General features: G+C 43.2%; 1 protein-coding gene across 5 annotated transcripts in view; it reads left to right on the forward strand.

Moving 5' to 3' along the window:
• Positions 1–7,832: 7,832 nt before the first annotated feature.
• CF2H8orf76 (chromosome F2 C8orf76 homolog) overlaps positions 7,833–25,817 on the forward strand; it is a 33,653-nt gene continuing 15,668 nt past the window's right edge. For 2 of the 5 annotated variants that reach the window (XM_049632930.1, XM_049632929.1), the window contains exons 1-5: positions 7,835–8,040; positions 10,900–10,995; positions 11,731–11,874; positions 17,590–18,047; positions 21,928–22,060. In XM_049632930.1, coding sequence (XP_049488887.1) covers positions 7,924–8,040; positions 10,900–10,995; positions 11,731–11,874; positions 17,590–18,047; positions 21,928–22,060 — 948 coding nt within the window. In that variant the 5' untranslated portion in view covers positions 7,835–7,923. Of the gene's footprint in view, positions 8,041–8,087; positions 8,447–10,899; positions 10,996–11,730; positions 11,875–17,589; positions 18,048–21,927; positions 22,061–25,817 lie in introns of those variants that run through there. The other 3 variants (XM_049632928.1, XM_049632927.1, XM_049632931.1) reach the window with 3 other exon arrangements.

The following is a 25,817-nucleotide window of genomic DNA, read 5'->3' on the forward strand; positions in this document are numbered from 1 at the left end:
ATTAGTAGGTACGAAGTGGTATCTTGTGGTTTTGATTTGCCTTTCTCTAATGACTAATGATGTTCAGCATCTTTTATCTGGTTATTGACCATTTTTATATTTTCTTTGGAGAAATGTGTATTGAAATCTTTCGCCAGGTTTGTAATTGGGTTGCCCCCTGTTGAGTTTTAGGAGTTCTTTGTATATTCTAGGTGTTACACCCTTACCAGAGATATGATTTGCAAATACCATCGATTCTCATTTTCCAGATTCTGTATGTAGAAACTTGACTACTCACTAAAATTTATTTATAACCCCCAAATCAATATTCATGGCACTTTTGTGCTCATCCACACACATATGAATGGGGGTGAAACATTTGAGTTCCAATCTGCATGTTCCCATGTGGGGTTAAATACAAAACAAAACAAAAAACAAAACAAACAAAAACGATGCTTTGCCTCTCGCCTCTTATTTCAGCTCTCAGAATCTAAAGAATCATCTTTTTTGTAGTCTGTTAGTGCCACTTTGAAGTATTTTTGTGTCTTTTGGTGGTGATTTCACTGTTTAAAATGACCCCTAAGTGTAGTCCTGATGTGCTGTTTGGTGTTTGTAAATGCAAGAAGTCTGTGAGGTGCCTTATGGAGAAAATACACGTTCGACAAGTTTTATTCAGGCATGAGTTATAGTGCTGTTGGCTGAGAGTTCAATGTTAATGCATTAACAATGTATATTAAATAAGGTGTCTTTAAACAAAAGCACATGAAACAAGGTTATGTATTGACCAGTTTATGAAAAGGTTATGATCAGAAGCTCCCAGGCTCTCACCCCTAGGAGCATTTGTTCAGTATTCACTAATTCAGTGTTCATGGTGACTTTATAGAACATAACTAACTATTGTAGGAGAAATGAGAATTGCCTGTATTTTCTCCCTTCTGTAGATTGTATTTTCACTTTCTTGATAGTGTCCTTTGATGCACAGAACATTTTCAGTTTTGATGAAGTTCAACTTATTATTATTGTTATTGTTGCTCATGCTTTTGATGTTGCTTAAGCCCCACATCAGGCATAAAGATTGCCTGATAAGAAAAATTCCATTGCCAAATCCAAGGTCATGAAGATTTACTCCTACATTTTCTTCTAAGGGTTTTATGGTTACAGCTCTTATATTTAGGTCATTAATCCATTTTTTTTAATGATTTTTGAGAGAGAGAGAGAGAGAGAGTGTGTGAGTGAGTGGGGGAGGGGCACTGGGAGAAGGGGACAGAGGATCTGAAAGGGGCTCTGTGCTGACAGCAGAGAGCCTAATGTGGGGCTCGAACTCATGAACTATGAGATCATGACCTGAACCAAAATCGGCTAGTAACTGACCGAGCCACCCAATCACCCTGGTCATTAATCCATTTTGAGTAAATTTTTGTGTATGATGAGATAGATGTTGAACTTCATTCTTTTGCATGTGGTAATCCAGTTATCCCAGCACCATCTGTTCAAACAACTATCTTTCCCTCATTGAATGGACTTAGCACCCTTGTCAAAAATCAGTTGGCTAGGGGCTCCTGGGTGGCTCAGTTGGTTAAGTACCTGACTCTTGATTTCAGCTCAGGTCATGATCTCCCAATTCATGGGATTGAGCCCTGTGTTAGGCTCTGCACTGACAGCACGGAGCCTGCTTGGGCTTTACTCCCTCTCTCTGTCCCTCCTCCACTCATTTTCTCCCTCTCTCTCTCTCTCTGAAAATAAACTTAAAAAAAATCAGTTGGCTGTATATGTGAAGGTTTATTTCTGGACTCTCACTTCTATCCCCTTGGTCTGTATATCTATCCTTTTGCCCATGCCACACTATTTTGATTCTTTTAGATTTCCAGTAAGTTTTCAAATCAGGAGTATGAGTCCTTAACTTTCTTCTTTTTCAAGATTGTTTTGTCTCTTTGGGGTGCCTTGCAATTCCAAATGAATTTGAGGATTGGCTTTTCCATTTCTGAAAAAGTTATTGGAAGTTTGAATTATGAACTATGGAAGCAATTAGAATCTTTAGATCGTTTTGGGTAGTGTTGACATCTTAACAATATTATATATTCCTATCTATGAACATGAGATTCCTTTCCATTTATTTATGTCTTATTTAATTTCTTTCAGCAAGTTTTATACTTTTCAGTGTACAAGATATTCTTTTAGATGCCATTGTTATTGGAATTGCTTTTTAAAAAAAATTTTTAATGTTTGTTTACTTTGGAGAAAGACAGAAAGAGCACAAGCAGGGGAGGGCAGAGAGGGAGGGAAACACAGAACCTGAAGCAGGCTCCAGGGTCTGAGCTGTCAGCACAGAGCGCAACACGGGGCTCAAACCTCCAAACCATGAATGAGATCATGACCTGAGCCGAAGTCAGATGCTTAACTGAGCCACCCAGGGGCCCCTGGAATTGCTTCCTTAATTTGTTCTTCAGATTGTTTATTGCTGGTATATAGAAACAACTATTTTTTTTAAGTTTTATTTATTTATTTTGAGAGAGAGTGGGGAAGAGAGCACAAGCAGGGGAGGGGCAGAGAGAGAGGGAGAGAGACAATCCCAAGCAGGCTCTGCACCAGCAGCACAGAGCCCGACACAGGGCTCAAACTCACAAACCATGAGATCATGGCCTGGGCCGAAACCAAGAGTCAGACTGAGCCACCCAGGTGCCCCACAGAAACAATTAATTTCTGTTTGTTGATCTTGTAAACTGAAATTTTGCTGACTTCATTCATTAGCTCTAGTCGTTTTCTTGTGGAATCTTTAGGATTTTCTATATATGGGATCATGTCCTCCTTAAATAGTTATAATTTTACTCTCTTTTGGATGCCTAGTGTTCTTTTTCTCATCTAATTACTCTGGCTAGAACTTCTAATACTGTGTTGAATAGCCTGGTGAAAGAGGGCATCCTTGTCTTGTTCCTGATCATAAAGCTTTCAGTCTTGCCATCAAATATCATTATCTGGGTTTTTTTTCATGAATGTCTTTTATCATGTTGAGGAAGTTGTAGTCTTAGTGTTCTGACAGGTTTTATCATAAGAGGGTGTTGGATTTTGTCAAAGGCCTTTTCTGGCATCAGTTGGGATGATTGTTTGGCTTTTTTCCCCTTCATTCTGTTAACATGATGTATTACATTGATTAATTTTCTTATGTTGAACCACTCTTGTATTCCTAGGATAAATCCCACTTGGTTATAGTGGGAGGGCCCTGGGAGGGGCTTTCCTGACGAAGGAAATGGTGAGCTGAGACCTGGGAGGGGCAGGGAAGGTTGCAGCATGAAGGAAAGACTTGGGGGGAGAGGCGGGGAGGCCCATTCTGGAGAGGACCAGCCTGGTTGCAGAGCAGGATTCAATTGGAGCAGTGAGGTAGGGGAGGGATAAAACCTTTAGAGGTGATGGATGTGTTCATCACCTCGAGTAGAGGGAAAGTTTCACAGAATATATACTTAGGTCAAAATTCATTTTAAATGTGTGCAGTTAATTGTCCAATATACCTCAATGAAGTTGTAGAAACAAAAACACTAAAAAATAAATACATACATAAAAGAGTATGAATTGGTTTGGTAACAAACCGTAGATGGTTTTGAATGCTTGAGTAAAGATGTGTAGTTAGTAAGGTGTCAGGCTTTTTCAAAGCACCTCCAACATCTCCATTGGGCCAGGAAGGAAAGTGGTAACCTCAGACATGCATCTTGGAGTGCTGGATAAAACTTTCTCTGGCTCCACAGAACGTCTGGATTTCTGGGTAATTCCAAAAACAATTTGAAAACAACCGGTCTCCTCATCTTTGGTTGAAGCCTGTGGTCAAAGATAATATTTTGGTGTTCTGGACGGGAGTATCTTTGAGAGGTAGAAGTAGAAATTGAGCAGGGCTCAAGACTGAGAGGGGTGTGGAGGTGTGTAATTTCTAAGTACAGTGAGAAAAGTCGTACTCTGGAAGCACCCCTGGGTCTGCAGGATGATGTACGCAAGAGGCTAGACCCTAGACCAGGGTTTCCAGGCAAGACCAAAGCAAAGACCCCACACTGCCTGGCACAGTGACTGCAAATCCCACGGACTACACATATATGTCTAGTTGGCTCCCTGCCACCTCCCAGTCCCACAGCCACCCCTGAGCCACCAGCAGAGCACCAGAATCTTCAGCCTTCAGCTCTTTGAAACAGCGAGGGCTTCTCACTCTTTGGCCAGTAGGGTCTCTTGGCAGGTGACCTGGAATTGGACACACAGTGATGCTAGTCATTTTCTTCTGGGGGCTTGAATTGCCCAGGTTTCAGAGGTCATGTTGGAATGTGCACAAGCAGGGCAGAGAAAGCCATTCTGCAGAGACACACAGAAAGAAATGAAGAGTCCCCAAGCCTCCAGAACATGAGACAGGCAGAGCCAGCCAGTGACAGATTCAGTTCTCCAGGTCTTTCTGAAACCCTGCTATTTTGGTTTCAGGAGATAGTTGAGAACACAGACTTTGATGTCAGATAAAGTTGATTTTTAATCTGGTTTCTTTTACTCACTATCTGGGACTCTGGGCGAGTTACCTGTCAGGTCCTATTTCCTTGTCTACAAAAAATGGAAATAGTAATGTCTAATTCTGAGGGAGATATTTTGAGAGTTAATTACAAGGAAGTTAATAGAGTGTTCATAGCACAACCTAGTGCATAATAGATGCTCATAAATGTTGGCTCCTTCCCTCCCCCTCAGAAAGGACCTGACTACGTGACTTAGAACTGAGAAGTGGGCGCCTGGGTGGTTCAGTCGGTTAAGTGTCCGACTTCAGCTCAGGTCATGATCCCGAGGTTCCTGAGTTCGAGCCTCGCATCATCTGTGCTACCAGCACAGAACCCACTTCGGATCCTCTGTCTCCCTTTCTCTTCCCCAACTTGCTCTCTTTAAACAATTAAACAAATTTTAAAAAGAAAAAAAAGCAAGCTGAGAAATGCTTCTGTCTGCTCCTTCTGCTATTTCCCGTCCATTCAACAAGCATTGATTGAGCAGCCCTGGGCCAAACCCTGTCTGAGGGCCGAGTTTCCAAGAGTGAAAAAGACACCATCTCTAACCTCCAACAGTCCACAGCGTCATAAATGCCACAACGGATAAAAGCATGGAGGAATTACAGGAAAGAGGAAGGACGGCTGCCTGGAGTAAGTGATCCCTACCTTGCAGTGGGGAACTCAATCACCCCCTCAGTCAAAAATCAGATTTTTATAAATAAAAATCTATAAAAACAGATTTTTATCGCAACCCACACAATCTTAAACTCTTGCAAAATTCCCTTTTACTCCCTAACAGTGCCTAACATCTGGCATTTCCTAAGTATGTAAATTGTATTTAATAGTTACAAAGTGCCCTTCTCTCTTCCTGGTTTACTCTCCTCTTTTTATTTATTTTTATTTTTTTCAAGTAGGCTCCACACCCAATGTGGGGCTTGAACGCACAACTCTGAGATCAAGAGCACTACCCACTGAGCTACCCACTGAGCTAGTGCTCTACCCACTGAGCTAGTCATGTGCCCCTCTCCTCTTTTTAAAAATGACATTATCCAGGGGCACCTGGCTGGCTCTGTCAGTAGAACATGTGACTCTTGATCTCAGAGTTGTGAGTTCAAGCCCCACGTTGAGTGTAGAGGCCACTTTAAAAAATTAAATTAAAAAAATCTTTACGGGGTGCCTGGGTGGCTCAGTCCGTTGAGTGTCCAACTCTTGATTTAGGCTCAGGTCATGATCCCAGAGTTCTGGGATCAAGCCCACTTTGGACTGGGAATCATAAAGCCCCCTGCTTACAATTCTCTCTCTCTCCCTCTGCGCATTCCCCTGTGCTCTCTCTTGTAAAAGATAAATAAATAAAAAAGACAGTATCCTAAATCCTCTCTATCAGTGAGGCAGTGGTTTAAAATTGGGGTCCAGATACTGAGTCCTCAATAGTGATAGGGGCCTTTGTGCTGTTTTCATTGTTAACAAAGGCCCGATGTTAATCATGTTTAACCTTTCACCAGGCCTTCTGCAGTCCCTCACTGCTACTTCCTTGCTTTCAACTAAAATCCTAACTCACAATGAGGCAATGCCAGTAGGCTCAGGCTGGGCAGAGGCTTGTATTGGCTGTTATATAGGAACTTGGATTCAAATTTTTAAAGGAAAACAAAGCAATTACTAATTAACGCAGTTTTATTGTGTGCACAAATCCTCCACAACTTTGAGGAAAAATAACTGAAAGGGTTCTTAGTGGTGAAAATGCTGGAATCCCCTGAGCTCAGAAATCTTGAGTTCAAAGGGCAAAGAACTCTCTCTTACTCATAAGCAGCAATTCTGTGGCTTCTTTACCATTGCAGCAGAAGATTTAGCTCAGGTAGTTGTTGGGCCAGGAGGAGGCAGGGGCGGGGTGGGGATGTGGGGGGTGTGAAGTGGGGGCACAGAACCCAAGAGGATTGGATGTGCCAAAACTAAATAGCCTTTAAAAAGAAAAGGCTGAAAAAAATGATCTCTGCCTGCCTTTGCTTTGTTCTTACTTTGCTCCTGAAACAGGAATTTTGAATGAATGTGTATTACTCATTTGCTATCTGACAGGCATTTTACATGCATTATTTTAATTAATGCCCATTTGACAAATTGGGTCACACTGCTAGTGAATAACTGAACCAGGATCATGAGTGCAGAGAAATCTGGTGTATGAGGCTGTTTCAACACTATGCTGTATTGCTTATTCTGCTAGAACAGGACTTATTAACATTAGGACAAATACGCTTACCTTTTTTATAGACTCTCCATTGCCTCTGGATGATGATATTATGGGTGTCTTTTTTTCTGCTATTTTTCTATAATTTCTAAATTTTTCCTACTATAACATCTCTGATAAGAAAACATTTTCTTCTTCTTCTTTTTTTTTTTTAACAGCCCTTCTATGGATGAATACATCAGTAGCTAATGTCTGCAGCCTGTCCTGATAAAGCCTTCCACTCAAGGTTGTTGGATATATGGACTGACTCTAGATTTGAGGACTGATCAGCAGAGAGATGGATTTTGAAACCTTGGGGAGTGGATTAGGTTCCCCCAGGTTAAGTTTGTGGAATAGAAAATTGGGTTGAAGATAGAGCCTTGTAAGACAAATGGTGGAAGAGGAACAGGTGAGTGGGGAGAAATAGGAAAACCAGGGAAAACCTGCTGTGTAATATGTCACAGTAATATTGAGCTGTAGCATATTGGCCGGTATTTTGTCAGTAATTTTGATTTTCTAGTCTCAAGGAGTATCTCGAAAGTATAAGAACTCTAGTAAATGTTAGTTTTATACTTCTGGGATTTGGTGTTTTTTCTCCAGATAAAATTAATGGTCCTTGATCGAGCATCCAGAGTAAACCTGTGTCCTCCATTCTATAAATGCGTGAATTACTCTGGTCTTTGTTATTGGTGGTGTCCCTTTTCTGGAAACATGGGGACTAGAGGTTCGTTTCTGTCTTTCCCAGCTCTTAGCCACGTAAAAATTGATCCTAAGCAACTTCTCTCTAAGCCCCAACAGCTTCATTTGCAAAGTGGGAATCATTGAGCCTTTCATAAATTGTTAAGAGAGGATGTAAAGTGCAAAAACTGCGCTTAACACAGTGCCACAAATATCTTGAGTGGTGAAAAAAATACTACCTTTGAATTTTAAAAAGCTACCCTGGAGCCTGCTTTTTGATGCGTGCAGATGAGGATCTCTGTCCATCTCCTGAAACGGATAAGTCAAACACTCCGTTCCCGACTTCGGTCAGTTTGTGAGATAAAAATCCTAGTTCCACCGGGACTCCATGCCAGCAGCTGGCCAATTCCCGCTTTGGGCCACTCCTCCTCCAGAGACTACAAGCCCCAGCATGCCGCTCTCTGGCCTCTGGCGGCTCCGCCCCTTCCGCATTGGCCCGCACGTGGGCGCCGCTCTAGACTCCGCCTACTCCCGAAACCCGGCGGCTGGCGCGGGATGGAGACTGGGTGCTGGTTGCTGGGGGGCGAGTTCGAGGACTCGGTGTTCGAAGAGAGGCGGGAGCGGCGGCCTGGACTGCCGGCGTCCTATCGCGCCAAGCGCTGCGAGCCGCAGGTGAGAAGGCGGGGCCTGCTGGCCTCTGTCCGGGCCGCAGGCCTCGGCCTCCGCGGGTGCCAGGCGGGGAGCTCCTGGCAGCAGTAACGCCCTCCGCCTCGCCGGGCCGCCCCTCCCGCTGCGCTGCCCCTGTCCTCACGAGACCGGTGCGTTTCCCGAGCCCCACCGGTGGGCTCGGTCCGGCGGCCCCGCGCTGGCAGCGATTAACTCGTGCCGGGCGTTTAGCGGGTCTCTCCAAAGGCTCGCTGACCTCACGTCGCCCCCTGCCCTGAAATCTTCAGGAACTCCGTGTGCCCACACGGATTCTGCAGCCGGGACCCTCAGAATCCGGTTCCCGCCCACTTTCCAAAACTGAACTCTTGGCCGCTCTGCAAACGGCGACGTCCCGCCCACTGGTCTGCCCATGGTCAGTGAATTCCTCCAGCCCGCGTCAGCCTCGCTCGCAGGGTCAAATCGCTCAATTATAGCCATTTCTTAGAGTGCACCTTGAATGCTGCCTCTTCCAGGAAGTCTTTTCTGATTTCCTCCTTCCAAGGAAATACGTTTGCCTTTGACTGCTTTCCCCCTCCATTCAGTTTGTGTTACATCCCTTGTCAGGAGCGTCAAGCTCTTGGGAGTGCTAAATGATCTCAGCAGAGTGGGTGCTTGACTTTATGTCCTCTACAGCGCCTGGCGGTTTTTGTTCATAATAGCAACTCCGTGAATGTTTTGACTTCGTAGAATATTACTTTGTGTTACTCAATGGGTGTAAATCTCACCTGAGGTGTAAGAACTACTGTACTATTTATCAAAAACTTAACCTGTTCCCGGCACTGTGCTAGGTTCCTTTATATGTATTGTCTTCATTTTTCTTTGAAACCGTTGTAGAGATCTCAGGCGCTCAGTAATTACGGAAATACGTTTGTTTTATTTCACTTTCCTTTTCTCCTTATCTGTACATTCTTTCAGCGTTACCTGTAGTAGTTGATCGCAGTGTAGACTAAAAACAGGAACGGGCTTGGGAAGTCATAGTGATGCAGCATCAAAAGCTACATACGGATCGTTATGAGATAGGATCCTGAATTCCAGCCTGGGCTTTACCACTTGCCTTTCAAGGTGTCGGTTCCTTTGTCATTTGGGAAAAAATGGCATTTGCTGGCTCCCAGGGCTGTTGTGGAGTGAAGGGGGCGAGAGACTGTCAGGTGTGATGTGCTGTATGCTTAGAAAAGTCAAAACCAAAAATCGCTTGTCTTTAGGACTTGTTTGGTAAGTGGTAACTGCTCGTGAAGCCAGAAAGGCCTTCCTCAAGTCTCGTTGGTTTCTTTGGGTGTAACACCAGGAATTTGGGTTAGAGGATTTGTTGTCCCTGCTCAGGTTCGGTGTGGGACGGAGGTGGGCCGCATCCAGCGCTTGACCTCTTAGGGCCACCCTTGTTCACAGATCTCCCCTCCTTCCTCTCACCGGAAAAGGGAGTTTGAAGCCATCCCGGTTGTGAATTGTTGGAGGCCTGCAGGTTACAGGGGAGCATAAAGACAATCATTTGAAAGCCAGTTTTTGCGTGATCATTTCCCAGTGGGATCATGAACATTGGATGAAGGTTTGCAGTGAGGCAGTTGGGATTGGCGCTGTGACTGGAGAGCAGCAGAGCGCAGAGGAATTGTGGGTTCAGTACACGGACTGTTGTTGACTTACGCAGTCCTCCGGGGACAACAGAAAAACAGCAGTTGCCAGCTTTCTTCGCTGTGATGGGTGAGGCTAAGGAGAGAAACGATTTTACTAAGATAATAGGAGGGCAGGGATACCCCGGGCAACTCTTTTAGAAATGGAACCAAGCAATTTGGACGTGATGGTAGAACCATCCCAAATGCAGTTGGCGTTTTAATAGCACTTACCTGGGGATAGACTACATTCAGACTCGGTGTGTTTTTCTGTGAGAAAAAGGGAGGTTGAGTTACCGCTTTGGAGCTGGAAAAACTGGCATACAGACTGCTTTTTGTTACACCTGTTTTCTCATCTTCATGTTCTTGATTCACTAACCAAAAATTCCCAGTTCACTTTCCTTCCTCTCCATAAGGTTTAGATCAGTAGAAAACGGAATAAAATATGCCAGATGGGCATTTACTCAGACTTGCTTTCTACAGGTCTTTGGCATTTGATTGCATGGAAACCTACTTTCAGCCTTAATTTGTCTCTTTTGGTTAGATTCTACCTTCTGCTTTTACAACATTTTCATAATAAGCACTATAAAGATAATTCTTCTTCCCTATGTCCTTTCCATAAAGAGTTGTCAATAGCTGTTCTGACCACTCTAAAAATGTCTCTACAGGGAAACATATGTCAGCCTAAAGAAGCATTCAAGGGACACCTGGATGGCTCAGTCAACTTAAGCGTCTGACTCTTGATTTTGACTCAGGCCATGATCTCATGGTTTGTGAGTTCAAGCCTGGCGTAGGGCTCTGTGCTGACAGTGTGGAGCCAGCTTGGGATTCTCTCTCTTTCTCTCTCTCTATTTCTTTCTCTCAAAATAAGTAAATAAACTTAAACAACAACAACATTTGAACTGTCCTAATTAAAATGTAGCTTCCCAGCCACCACAACCCCACTTTGAAATGCTATAGATAGAACCAAATAGGCCTGTGCTTCTTTCTCAGTTGAGAGGTTCCATGTGATGAGTACGTTTGTTACTTATGATAAGTTTAAAAAAACTGAGCCATCACTAAAATCGTCGTTCTCGTCATAGGTTTTCCAGTGAGTCTCATCCTAAAAAAGGATCTTTTTTTGAGGTCTAATCAATAATATATGGGAAATTACTTCTACTTGAGTGTGAAGTGGAAAAGTATCACTTAATTCTCTGTAATGTGCTATTTTCACAATTTCTAGTGGTTTTATGAAGAAACGGGGAGCAGTGATGATGTCGAAGCTCTAACTCTGAAGAAATTCAAAGGGGACCTCGCCTACAGACGGCAAGAGTATCAGGTAGAATTGAACATATCTAAGGTTGCACTGCCTGAAATAGGTTCTTGTTCTATCAGTTACAGCATATCAGTTATGAGTGTGTTGTTTGTGAGGATGAATTTAGTCTTTTGTGGTAAGGGTCTGTAATCTCAGAATTCCAAATTTCTGTCCGTTTCTACATGGCTGTCTGCCATTTGTTTTGTTTCCTGTAACTACAATATAGGGATCTTCTTGGGATCCTTGCAGGTCTGTTTCCCCAGGCTGTGTGTCTCCTCATTCTGTGGGACCCTCTAGCGCAGATGCCTCATGGGGTCAGAGGAGCAAAGCACCCCAAAATGTGTAAGAAAAAGAAAGAACTAAGTTAGGTCCCAGCTTGCTTTACATATAAAATCTCATTTCTTCTTCACAAGAGTCCCTTTGTTATTTTGCTGATGAGAAAAGGAAGGCTATATAGCAAGTTAGTGGCAGAACCAGGATTCAAACCCTGGTCTGTTTGGCCCCAGAATGCTTTCCTACCATATGGTGATATTTTCCATGGTAGTAGTGGTTATATTCTCCAGCCATCTCTTTTCTACTTCTTAGAAAATAGTACTGACAAATGCTCAAGCCCTCCTCTGTTCATTGTAGAGTCCATTATAATATTACCTTCTGCCAAGAAAAAAATTATCCCTATAACTAAATCCTTTTTTCTACTATAGTTTCACCTCTTTTTTCATCCCTTCTTTTCATTTCCTTTATTTAACAAATAATATGCAGAAAGCACTGCAAGAGTACTCGAGTATCTCTGAAAAACTGCCATCTACAAATTTTGCCATGAAAAGGGATGTCCAGGAAGGCCAGGCGCGGTGTCTGGTTCACCTGGGAAGGCACACAGAAGCCCTGGAGATCGCTGCAAACTTGGTAAGTGGTTTCATTGCTTATTTTCCATTTGTGGTCCGCGGATTGTTGAATAGTTTATTTTCTAAAAAACAAAACAAAAAACAACTTCTTGCTTGCAGCAAAATCTTTGGGTTTGGATAAGTAGATGAAAATTGTCAATGGTGTAAGAACTTTATTATGATGAACAGTTTAGAGCTCTAGACAATCACTTTCTTGTAATATTTTTTCTTTTCCTGTGTTAGGCTCAAAATTCTTCATTGCCTGAAAATCTCATTTGTAAAGGTTTTACTCTTGTTGGGAGTAAATATTCAGAGTAGAGGGATCATCAGTGACTTTTTCTTCGTTTTTTTTTAGATTTTATTTCTCAAAATTTTTACAATGAACATGGATTGCTTTTGTAAACAGGAAAAAAAGTTACCAAGAAAACCCAAAAAAACCTAAATATAAACTGAGCCAAGCCTAACAGCCTTTTTTATTCTTTTTTTTTTTCCAGCCTTTTAGAATCCCCTTTTTTTTTTTTTTTAACGTTTTTTTATTTTTGAGACAGAGAGAGACAGAGCATGAACGGGGGAGGGGCAGAGAGAGAGGGAGACACAGAATCGGAAGCAGGCTCCAGGCTCTGAGCCATCAGCCCAGAGCCCGACGCGGGGCTCGAACTCACAGACCGTGAGATCGTGACCTGAGCTGAAGTCGGACGCTTAACCGACTGAGCCACCCAGGTGCCCCTTAGAATCCCTTTTTAAGGGATAAAGAAAGGCAGTTATTTGCAGTTCTAGATTCTGCTTGTTTTTGTTTTCAGGTGATGGCATTTTGGGTTTACTTCTGTTTTGTGTGGGTGTGTAAATTTTATATGGGATTGGTCTAAGTTGACCAATCTTAGTTTATAGATGGCCAGTTTACCTCCTCAGAGGGAATTAATGAGGCACTAGGGCACTGATCTTGAACCCTATGGATCAAGCCAAACAGAGGTCAGCCTAAAGTATGCATGCAATTGAGCTGGCCTCTTCCATGTCATTAACTAAGAGAAGTCCCTAAATTTGCTTGCCGATGGGGTTCATTGCCTAGTACTTCAGCCTCTTGCGGTGAGAGGAAACCTTGAAAGTTGTGTGTAGAATGTGGAAAACGGCTGTGTCTTGCTCTTCTTCTAAGTGTGGGTTAATTCTGAAGCTGGAAGGTAAAATTACCTCGTTGAGGAAGTACACGGCACAGTGAACTTGGTGGAATTTAACAGTGTTCATTCTCAGTCTCCCGGGTCTACAAATTAACAACAGCTTTGGCCCTTTTAGTACTTTTTCTAGACATCAGTCACCCGTCCTTCATTCCTGTTCCGTGCTCTCCCGTCACCTCTCTCTTCCTGACATCTGCACATCTCTGTTGTGCTCGTTGTCCCCGCCTAACCCACTGAAGGCAGTGGAGGTGGCTTTAGCGTCTGGGTTATTTTTGTGGTTCCCTCCAGCTTAGTTAGTCTGTTTCTGTGGCTCAGAGAAAGATCTGTTGCCAGTCAGCAGATGCAAGGTCTCTGGAGCTTGGGATGTTACCAGGCAGGGGAAAGGACCAGGCAGAAGACCTTCAGCTCCCCTGCCAGGACTTTGGGAACTATTCATCAGGCTTCTGGGCATCCTGTTGGGGAAGGAACCAGCAGTGCAGGCCAGGGGCCTTACCCTTCCTTGGGGTCTCTTCACATGATCTCAGTGGACCCTACCGATTTATATAGTTTCTCATTTCCTGGTACCTTATATTTTATTTTTTAAATTTCTTCCCTATTTATAGACCCTTCTCTTTTGCTATTAACTCTGGTCTGTTTCTGTTTGTGTCTTGGTGGCTGTTGTCCTTTCCTGTTCTGTAGGGGGACAGGCCAGAATACAGCATTGAACAAAGTAGACAGCTAGTCTTGGAGTGCCCATCAGGATATGAACATTTTATGCTCACAACTTTTTTTTTTTAATGTTTATTTATTTTTGAGAGAGAGAGAGAGAGAGAGAATGTCAGAGCGCAAGCTGGGGAGGGGCAGAGAGAAAGGGAGACACAGAGTCTGAAGTCAGGCTCCAGGCTCTGAGCTGTCAACACAGAGCCTGACACAGGGCTCGAACTCACGAACCATGAGATCATGACCTGAGCCGAAGTTGGACGCTTAAGCAACTGAGCCACCCAGGCGCCCTTCATGCTCACAACTTCTAATTCACTTCTCTTCTTAATGATTTTTGGGCAGAATTTGTAATGGATTTTATTTATATTTTCTTATTTCTTATTTAAATAATTTAAACATTTTAGAATAGCTGATGTACTCATGTGATAAGCTGTGGTAAGGACATTGCTTTCTGATGGTAAATGACTCTTTTTAAAATTTATGCACTCTTGGGCACCTGGGTGGCTTAGTCAGTTAAGTGTCCAACTTCGGCTCAGGTCATGACCTCACAACTTGGAGTTCGAGTCTCATGTCAGGCTCTGTGCTGACAGTGCAGAGCTTGGAGCCTGCTTCCAATTCTGTGTCTCCCATTCTCTCTGCCCCTCCCCTGCTCATGCTATCTCTTTTTCAAAAATGACTAAACATTAAAAATAAATAAATTTCTGCACTCTACAAACATGTATTTCAGTCCCACCCCGTGCCTGGCTCTAGGTTCAATGCTAAGGTTACAGATGGAGCATATAAATACCTTGTGCATATACTGTTCACCAAGTAAATACATGTCTGCTCTTGGAAAGTACCCTTGAGGCACCTGGGTGGCTTAGTCAGTTAAACATCCAACTCTTGATCCAGCTCAGGTCTTGATCTCAGGGTCGTGAGCTCAAGCCTTGCATTGGGCTCCATGCTGGGCATGAAGTCTACTTTAGATAAATAGAAAGAGAGAGGGAAAGAGCCCTTTATTCTGTGACTTCTAGTGTGACTTGTAGCTCTGCTGCTTACTAGCTGGGTGACTTCAGGCAGGTTCTCTAACTTTTCTGTTGGGACTCAGTTGCCTCATCTATAAGATGGGGATAATAATGGAATCTATTTTAAAGGATCATCATGTGGGGCGCCTGGGTGGCTCATTCGGTTGAGCATCCAACTTTGGCTCAGGTCATGATCTCACGGTTTGTGAGTTCGGGCCCCGCGTCAGGCTCTGTGCTGACAGCTCGGAGCCTGGATCCTGCTTCGGATTCTGTGTCTCCCTCTCTCTCTGCCTCTCTCCTGTTCATACTCTGCCTCTCTCTGTCTCTCAAAAATAAATAAATGTTAAAAAAAAAAAAAAAATTGAAAGGATCATCATGAGGATTAAATGAGTAAAGCACTTAGAATAGTACCTGGTACATGTTAGGACTCAATAAATATTAACTGTCTTCATCATTATTGCATTTCAGAAGGAGTTGCATTATTCTGGAAAAATCACACAAAGTCATTTATTTTTAATTAATTAATTAATTAATTAATTTAAAGCAGGTTTCACGCCCAGGTGGGCCTGGGCGGCCCAGTCAGTTAAACATCCAACTCTTGATTTCGGCTGAGATCATGATCTTGCGGTTTGTGAGATCGAGCCCTGAGTCGGGCTCCATGCTGAGTGTGGAGCTTGCTTGGGATCCTCTCTCTTACTGTGTGTATCTCTCTCTCTCTAAAAAAAAGAAAAAAAAAAAAAAAAAGTAGACTTTATACCCAGCTTGTATGGAGCCCAGTGTGGGGCTCAGGACCCTGAAATCAAGACCTGAGCTGACAGGGCACCTGAGTGGTTTAGTCAGTTAAGCGTCTGACTTCAGATCAGGTCACAGTTTCATAGTTTGTGAGTTCAAGCCCCACATCGGGCTCTGTTCTGACAGCTCAGAGCCTGGAGTCTGCTTCGGATTCTGTGTCTCCCTCTCTCTCTGCCCCTCCCCTGCTCTCGCTCTCTCGTGTTCTCTCTCAAAAATAAATAAACATTAAAAAAAAAAAAAAAAAAAAGGACCTGAGTTGAGATGAAAAGTTGGACACTTAACCGACTGAGCCACCCAGGTACCCCCATACAGTCATTTAAATGGAATTTAATTTCCAGAGAGTTATTTACTACCTGTGCTATAAAAAACTCTCCCATCAAAACCATGGTTTGTATGTAACAGCCTCTACCCCAACATACATTCTTAATATGAAATGTTACTAAACAGCATAAAGCACTTAGACTACTTGTAGAAGAAAGGTAGCTTCTCTCAAAGTCTCTTGCTCACCTTATACATAGAAGACATGAAGACGTATTACTAAGTTAAAACATCTGTTAGTTCCGAGGTGCTATGTTCTCTGTTAGGAATTCAGCATTGAACACTAAAACCTTTGGGGGAGAAAAAAAGAGTCAAAACAAAAACCAGACTCTTAATTATAGAGAACAATCTGATAGTTATCAGAGGGGAGGGGTGGGCGATGGGTGAGATAGATGAAGGGGATTAAGGAATGCACTTGTGATGAGCACAGGGTGATGTACTCCTGAAACTAATACAACACTGTATGTTAACCAACTGGAATTAAAATAAAGCTTAGGGTAAAAAAGGCAAAGAAAATTGTAGAAGTTTCTGAAGGAAAACTTTAGGAAAGAATTTTATGTGTGGTCAGGACTAAGGTTGAAATAGATGAGTTTTAAAAAGTAAAAAAAAAAAAATGGAACCTAATGTTTAGGAAGGACAGAATACTAAACAATGGTAATAAAACCAGATGTATTCTGTCATCGAGAAGGTGCAGTATCACTAAATAGGTTGCATGGAGCTTTATTTTCTATATTCTCACATAACGTGTAAATATTTGGAATCCTCCCGAAGCTTTCCCTCTCTGGCCTGTTTCTTCAGTCTGCATACTGGGTAGTTTTACTTGTATTTCTTGCTCAGTGTAATTCTTTGCAGGAGCTTGATCCGGAGGCTATAGTAGGACCAGGTTTTCTTTAGACTTAAAGTTAACTGAAAGGTAATTTTAGTCTGCCATCTGCTCTTTATAGACTTTAACTTAGAAAAAGAAGCCTGTTTTCCCTAACCCACAGGGCTTTTGCCATATGGCAAGTTGGGCAAGAGGTGGTAACTCTGGTTAAAGAGACTTGAAAAGGATTTTCTGATCAGAAGGAAACCAGGCAACCCCTTCTGGCCAAAAATAATTGACCTTCGTAATAGTTACCAGGGACGGCATTTGGATTCAATTATGACGCATCATGAAGCACTGAGAGCTTCAGGGCTATCCTGTTTAAGATGTCTAAGCCAAGTCAGATTTGGAAATGGAATCCATTCGAATCCTCAAGGAAATTACCATTTGGAGTTTTAGAAAGCCTGGAATATTAAAATGGAACCATTAGCCCAGGGTACAAAAAAGTTGGCTTGGGTCTTTCAGCTACCTGGCTGAAGACAATAAAGATTACAATAAAACTTGAAGATAAACTGACATTATGTTTTTGATGCTGAATTTTGTCAGGACATTGTCCTGGGAATTATGTTATGGTTATGACAAGAATGTTTGGGAATTTCTGATGGTTATTGGTAGGTAGTATATGTTTCTCTACGTTTACAACTTCAAACTTCATTCTCTCTCCTTCTGTAGCTGCTGAAAGATAATTCTGATTTACAACATATGCAACTTGGGTTTTTAGGCATCTCCGTTTTCACATGGAAAAGATTCTGCTGTTTCAAGTTTTTAACTTTGGGGGCACCTGGCTGGCTCAGTCAGTGGAGCTTGTGGTTTGGGCCTCACACGGGGTGTAGAGATTACTTAAAAATAGAATCTTAAAAAAATAATAAAGTTTTTAACTTTTTTCTCCCTAGGAAAATAAAGCAACTAATACAGACCATTTAACCACTGTGCTCTACCTCCAATTTGCTATTTGTTCAAGTCTGCAGAACTTGGAGAAAACAATCCTCTGCCTACAGAAACTGATTTCCTTGCATCCTTTTGATCCCTGGAACTGGGGCAAATTGGCGGAGGCTTACCTGAGTCTGGGGCCACCTCTGTCAACATTGTGTGCGTCATCTCAGAAACAGGACGGTTTTACCTCCAGTGACAAAACCATCAAATCCTCCTTTACACACTCAGGAAAAGACTGTCTTTTGTGTTTTCCTGAAACGTTGCCTGAGAGCCCTGTGTTTTCTGTGGAAGCAAGCGGCAGTAATAACCAGAAGAATGAGAAAGCTCTGAAAAATATTCAGAACTGTGTGGCAGAAAAGAGAGAAGCAGTGTTGCTAGAGACTCAGTTGAAAGCGTGTGCCTCTTTTATACGAACCAGGTAAATGAAGAATAGATTAAACATGTGAGGTCTGACCTCAGTACCTCACATGGTACTGAGCCTAGAGTAAAGGTATTATTTTTTAATTTTAAGCTTCAGAAAGTTTTAGGCGGGACATTTGGTAGATTTTTGAGATTTTTTTCCTATAGTCTAGGTGAATCTTTTGAACTTGTCCTTTTAGTATGTAAGATTTAGATACAAGCCTGTATTTGCTCGAGAATATGATTTGTATCATTACTCAAGATAAAATGTTAAAGCTATAAAACAGTAAAATTAAGAAAAGAAAATTAAATGTATAAAACATTGACAAAGGGGAAGAGGTATTTTAAACCAGGAATTTTTCACCGGGAGGTTCCACAGACATCTGCAGACAAAAAAATCTGCTCTTGTGTTTGAATCACTATTAATAATATGAATAAACAGTATTTAACTCATTCTGCAGAGAATTCCCATGGTTTAGGTACTCTGAACACTTTAAATCCATAGTAATAAGAGTTTAAGGGAAAGGGGAGCATACACTTTACCAATTCTGTAATTTATGAGAGAAACAGATTTGCGGAAGTCTCAAACGGTGCCAAAAAACAGAGTGGTGTGGTTGTTGTTGTTATTTTTAACTCTGGAGAATTCAAGAAATACTGATTAACAGTGAGGCTTACTGAGAAGTGTATCTGTTTGGCAGATTTTAAACTTTATTCAGCAGATTTATAGTCTTGACTATGTTACTTTTAATTCAGAAGTGCATTGAATGGCAGTGGTGTGCCAGGCACCTGCCTGAGGCTGGGATCGTAAAGATTGTTAAAGAAAGAGGCCCTTTCTTTCCACCACTCGCTGTGTGCTGTGCTGAGGGAAACACTGTATCGTCAGTGACAGGTGGCACAGGCACTAACGGGGTGTCAGTAGTGTGAGCAGAACCTCGCGGGCCGGCGACGGGAGCGGTTCGGTGTAGCAGGAAGAAGGAAGCCTTTGCAGGGGCAGTGACGCCTCTGCTGAATGTTTCTGGGGACCTCGGTCAGCTGTACAGAGAAATGGGTACCACGTGGTTCGCATATGCTGTTTCGCGTCCGTGCGCACCACTGCCCAGGGCGGGTGTTGGATTCCCACCCTGGAGACCAGGAGACTAACGTAGAATTCTGCCCAGAGTGGCACAGCTATGAAGTGCTGCCGTGACCTTGACCCAGGCCTCTGACCCCAGAGCTTGTGTTCTTTCCAGGGTATCTTGCCGACTCCGTGCAATGTTCCCCAGCTGAGAGAGGCACGCTGGGTAAAGAGAAAGAAAGGGGGGTCCATGGGGTGGAAGCACTGTGTGGCACAGTGTGGTCACGCGGTCTGCTGCGGTGACAGAGCATTGATGGTGGAGCCAGAGAGGCAGGCTGGAGACAGCGAGCCCGGGATGGCATAGTGAGGAGGGGGAGGAGGAGGAGGAGGAGGAGGGGTTTTGGGGGCAGAGCTCATTGTAAGGACCTAATAAATTGTTACTGAGTGAACGAATCTGGACTCCTCTACTTGTCAGCTGTCTGACCTCGCACAAATTAAACTCTCGGACCTCCGGTTTCTTCATCTTCACCTTCGTGGAGAAATGGGGAAATGCCTTCTTCGTGGGGTTGTGAGAGTGAGTGAAGGACTTGGTATAGTGCACACCGTGTTGGTGAGCATTTGGTAAAGGTTGTACTTCTACTGGCATAAGATGTTAAATGTCATCTTAAAGAATTTGGTTCTTAAGCTGAAGGCCTGAGTAGTATTTGAAAGTTTTAAATGTCCCAAGTGGTGTGACAAGAGCTGTGATTTCAAGAGCGAATCTGGTGGCTGGAGGATGTATTAGAAGAAGGAGTTGGGATCCTGGGATGCCATGATGGAACTGTGGCGTCATCAGTGGGTGGCAGTGAGGACCTGACCTGGGACAGTGCAGTGGTAAGAAGAGGAAATGAGCATCACTGCAGGAAGGAATAGACAGGACTTGGGGACCAGCTGAGGCTGTGGGAAAGACGGAGGGAAGAGGGGAGCGGAGGAGTCCCAAGACGAGTCAAGACTCTACCTTGGGTAGATGGGTAGGTGGTGGCACCTTCTGCTGAGACACAACACACAGGAGGAAGAGCAGAGCAGACTGAGGGTGGAATTAAGATTTTGGTTTAATGTGCTGAGATTCAGGTGCCAGTAGGACACCCGACTGGAGCTTTTCACCAGGAGGAGTTGAGCTCAGAAGAAGGGAGCTAGAGATGAAGGAGATTAGCAACCGGATGATGGTGAGGAGTCAGGTCTGAAGGCCTCTGAGGAGATTTGACACTGAGGAGGTCATTTGTGGCCTTTGAGAAGGCAGCTTCAGTAGTGATGGGTGACAAGGCAGATGGCAGAGGGCTAAACAAACATGACACGAAGGAGCGAACATAAGTTGTATTTTCGAGTACTTTCAGGAGCAAGAGGGAGAAAGCAAGTACATAAGAGATCAAAGGAGTCACAAATGTCCATGCTTCCAGAGGCCAGTTGGTACCGTAAGCAGGTTTGAGTGAGTCAGGGCAATGTCGGTCAAGGCATGCTCTTCACCACACTCTCCAGTGACCTCCTGCTGCACCTAGGTAAATGCTGTGGTGCTTTCCACGGGCTGCGAAATGTTATGGAATTGGCCTTGCCTTTCTTCTCATTCACTAGTTTTCTTCTCTCTGGTCTAGCCACAGTGATCTCCAAGGTTTTCAAACACATCAAGCTAATGCATGTGTCAGGGCTCCTTCCCCCAGATATTCTTGTGGCTGGCTCATTATTTGGGTCTTAGCTTGAGTGGTAACTCAGAAAAGCCTTCCTTCACTGCCTAAAATCGTCTTATTTATTTGTGATCTCTCGTCTTCCATTCCATGGAACGGGCACCTGTCTGTTGTGCTCACCAGTTTCTCCTAATGCTTAGAGTAGTGAGCGGTCCATTCTTTAAGACCTGAAATGAACAAACAGGAGAGCTGAATGCTTCTGGGAATAGCAGTAGGGACCAGTCAGGCTTGAGGGGAACTGGAAAAATCTACACATTCAATATTTAAAAAAACAATGAAGTGGGGCGCCTGGGTGGCTCAGTGGAGCCTGGCTCTTGATTTTGGCTCAGGTCATGATCTCTCAGTGTGTGAGATCAGGCTCTGCTTTAGGCTCTGTGCTGACAGTGTAGAACCTGCTTGGGATTCTGTCTCTTTCTCTCTCTCTTTGTCTCTCTTTGCTCCTCCCATGCTTGTGCTCTCTTTCTCTCAAAATAAGTAAATAAACATAAAAAAATTTTTTTAAAGAAGAGGGGATATGTTGTCTAAAAAAATTTAAATAAATAAATAATAAAAAACAATGAAGAGAAGGGGCCACGTGGGAGGACAGGAGGGAGGAGGAAAGAGAAGACCAGGTTATGATCATGATGGGAAAGTTAGCAGTGAGACAGTTGCAAAGTGGTCACCAGAGGCTCATCAGAGATTTGACCCTGCTTTGGGTAATTGAAGTACACTGGAGAATCTAATTAGTCCTTGAGGTCAAGTTGCTGTGGGTTCTGGGAGATTGAAGGGTCACAGAACACTGACTTCAAAGGAACACATCCCAGCACTTTGTGGCAGGAGCCTTTGATTGGGAAGCTTGTCCTTTTCACTCCAAATTGTTTGTGCTTTCAATCACTTGACTCCTACCGGAAGCCCTTTGAGGTTTCGCTTTCTAAAGATTTCTTTGAGAAGCTTTAGTCTGCGAATTTTAGAAAAGATGACTCTCCAAGGCAGTTTGCTCAAGTAAGAAGCTTTAGGGATTCAAATGAAGGCGAGTGCATTCCAAGCCTGGTAGGACTCCCATCCGGCAGCATGCCTGTGCTCTCTGGGAACATTCCCTCACTGCTTTCCCTTACCTGTGCCCACACGTTGGGACTTCTGTTTTTCAGGCTTTTGCTTCAGCTCACCCAGTCTCAGCAAACCTCGTTTGCTTTGGAGAGGAATTTAAGGACTCAGCAGGAAATTGCAGATAAAATGAAAGAGTTCGGCTTCAAAGAAGACACTTTGCTGTTGATAGCTGAGGTGAGTGTTCGCATAAACCCCTAGGGCTTTATGTGAACCGAGGCATCAGAGGTATTTTTCCTGGCTCTGGTACCGTTTTTAAAAAAAACAGCCAAATCTCATCTAAAAGGACGCTTTCTCCCTGCTTTACATGCCGTTTGATCACTTAATCCCGGAAAGCGGCCTCTTCGTCATCTTTCTCCTGCAGCATGCTAGAAGCAAGGGCTCAGTTTCATTTTCTTGTTGGTGCTTGTTAGTACATGCCTGCCTGAACACCATAAATGCCCCCAAATTGTTTTTTGAGTGCTGTTTAAACGAATGAATATTGACATTCTTGCAGCATTTCTGCGCATTTTTACCTCCGTTTGTTCTCCTGACACTCTTAACGGCCTATGGGACAGGTGGAGCTGGGAGTGACACCTGTTGGGACCGGTTGGGACCTGCCTAAGGCCAGATTTTAAGTGGCAGAGCTAGACTGAAGCCCATCCGGCTACAAGTCCATTTTCTTTCTGCTCCACCTTCCTACTACCTCGATGGTTGAGAAATTCAAATGTCAGGGTTGTTGTTTTTTTTTTTTTAACCTTCATTAGCTTTTTTTAAAATATGATGTTGAAATTTCTTAAGATAGAATTTGGAGATTATCTGTGTTTGTATTCAAGTTATTCACACTAGTTCCCTTTAGTATGAAATTGAAATGGACAGTTCAGGTACTCATCCCATGAAAGAACTTCTACCCATATCCATCCTTAATGTCTTTCTTTCAGGAAACACTTACTGCATATCTAGATTGCCAGGCTCCCTCCTTCTCCAAGCTAAGCCCCCACTTGGACCCTGTTTTCCCTCTGGTGGGACCACGCCCCTCTATCTGTTCTCTCTGAGCCTTTTTCAACCTTTCCCCTTCCGTGGGCCCTTCTCCTTGAGCCCACAGATGTGTGCGGATAGCCTGTCCCTCCTAAGTTTACTGTAGCCTTTCCTTGCTCTTTGTTTTCCTTCATCTTTCTGGGGTGTTTATACCTACTGACCACTCACTTTTTGTTCCCTCTTCTCTTTACTTCCAGAGGTCACACCAGTCTGGTTTTCTCCTGAATTCTTGATATTCCTCTGCCTCTTGGGACTTCTGGTTTCCTTTGTGTCTTAAGTACCAACATTCTCTGAGGTTCCACTTAGGTTCTCTCTCCTCTCTGCCTGTCTCCCACAGAAGTCCTAACCCCACTCACGGTTTTAGCTGTCACCTCCTGGTTGATTACCCTCCACTCTGTGTCCCTGGTCCCATCTTAAACACTCAGACTAGTTACCTACTGAGTACTAATCTGAAAGTGCTGATATCCTCCTGTCATTTCAAGGACAAAGTGTCTAAAGTGGAGCTGCTCATCAGAACACTTTCCAGTCAGTCTTCTGTCAGTACCAAGCGGAGAGGAGTTGGAGAGAACCAGCTCTGCGTTCCACACTTCATTCTTTTCATCAGCCCTGTCTGTCATTCTTCTTTTACCCAGACCTGGGACCCCGCCAGCTGTGGGCCTTGTCTTCTCCAGTCTCATCTCTAGGGGGCACTCGGCCCACCCTTCCTTCAGGTCACCTTTCGTTTCTCTGGCACCGCCAGCACCCTCATCCCCGTCACCTGGTGCCTGGCTCACAGTGACCTCCTGGTTCATCTCTCCTCGCTTCCTTGCTTTCTCCCCTCAGATCTGTCTCAGACGTTGCTGCTACCAGGTTTACCTCACAGCATTGCTTTGAACGCGTTACCAGATGCCCCAAAACGAAGTTGTCTCCACCATCACCTCAGAGGTCAGGTCTGATTTAGGCGCCTTCCAGAGAGTAACCCCAAACCTAGGATCTAGTAATTCCTTACGCAAATCTCGTACATCCTTTAGACTGATCTGCACATCTAACAGACTTGTCATGGGTTTTCTCATCTCCACCAACTTACTATATTCCCATCCTCAAAGACCCCACCGAAGTCCCGCGTCCTCTAGGAAGCTTTCCCTGAATGTCCCTGTCTGTGGCAATGGCTCCTTCCTCTGAGCTCGGGTAGAGTGAATCCTTGAATAGATAGCTCTTTGCCCCCCTCCCCCGCAAAAAAACCAAGCAAGAATATATCTTATCTTTTCAACTAGGTTTTAGATTTCCTTATAAGGCAAAATATAAGGCATCTTTACAAGATGTCTTAAACATCTTCATATTCTTTGCGGTGCTTGATGTACCTGTGGACTGAGTGGAATGGTCGTTCTCCATCTGCACAACGTATGTGAAGTATCTGTGGAGCTTTTTACAAAAGACAAGTGTCTGGGCTCTCACTGGGATTGTAATGTACATTTCACTATGTGCTCTTTTACTTTGTGACATGAGTACGATCCTGTGCCCTTAAATGTCCTTTCATTTCTTATTTTTTTCTCCTTTTTAGAGTTGTTTTATTTGAATTAGGATCCATATAAGGTCCACAGACTGCATTTGGTCTTTTGTCTCTTATGTTTCTTTCGTTTTGTAGTAGCTCCCCTTCTCTGCTTTTTTAAGATAAAAAAAGTATACGTGACCTAAAACTTGCCATCTTAATCATTGTTTAGTATACGATTCAGTACTTACACGCACAGTGTTGTGCAACCATCACCACTATTTCCAAAACTTTTTCGTCATTCCAAAGAGAAACTTTGTAACCATTAAGCAATAATTCCCATCCCCCCTCCCTTCGACAGCTGGTGCCCTCTAATCTACTTTCTGTGTCTATGATTTGCCTGTTCTAGATGTTTCAAATAGTGGAATCATATAATATTTGCCCTTTTATATCTGGCTTCTTTCACTTAACATAATGTTTTCCAGGTTCATCCATCATAGCAGGTGTCAGAACTTCATTCCTTTTTGTGGCTGAATCATACTCCATTGTGTGCACATATGTGCCACGTTTTGTTTATCCGTTCAGCTGTTGATGGGCATTTGCATCATTTCCACCTTTTGGCTCTTGTGAATAATACTGCCATGAACATTGGCATACAAGTATCTGTTTGAGTTCCTGACTTAAAATCTTTGGGGTATATACCTAGGAGTGGAATTTGCTAAGTCATGTGGTGATTCTGTGTTTAACTTTTTGAGGAACTGCCAAACTGTACTTTTCACTTTATATTCTGTTATTTTTACCTAACATTGTGACATAATCATGACCCCGTGTCTGTAAATACTGTTTGAGTATGTACTTTTTGATGGCCGGATAGTAGTCTAACTATAGCTTTTGATGAGCTATCATTTATTTATTTAAGTCCTCTATATTGAACATTTTTAACAAATATCAAGTACCTATTTTAATAAGTCTTTGCAAAATAAATCATTGTATGTATTTGTCCCTTTTAGAATAGATTACTAGAAACAGAATCACTAGGCTAAAGTATAGTTTAAAGACTTGAAGCTCATTTCCAAATTGTGATTCAGAAAGGTTGGTTCACTTTATATATCCTGTATGAGAATACTGATTTCCCTTCTCCAATCCTAGATACTAGGTTGCACCATGTGAAATTGTCAATAGTTGATCCTTTATACCTCTAAAGACAATTCTGTAGTATTTATTACTTCTTGAAATTTTCAATTTGGTAAAAATGGCATGTTTTAGTATTACTTGTTTGATTACTATTTTTTTGTTTTTAACGTTTTATTTATTTTTGAGAGAGAGACCGAGCATGAGCAGGGGAAGGGCAGAGGGAGAGGGAGACACAGAATCCGAAGCAGGCTCCAGGCTCTGAGCTGTTAGCACAGAGCCCTATGCGGGGCTTGAACCCATGATCCGTGAGATCAT

Source organism: Panthera uncia, chromosome F2 (genome assembly GCF_023721935.1).
Source record: "Panthera uncia isolate 11264 chromosome F2, Puncia_PCG_1.0, whole genome shotgun sequence".
NCBI lineage: Eukaryota > Metazoa > Chordata > Mammalia > Carnivora > Felidae > Panthera > Panthera uncia.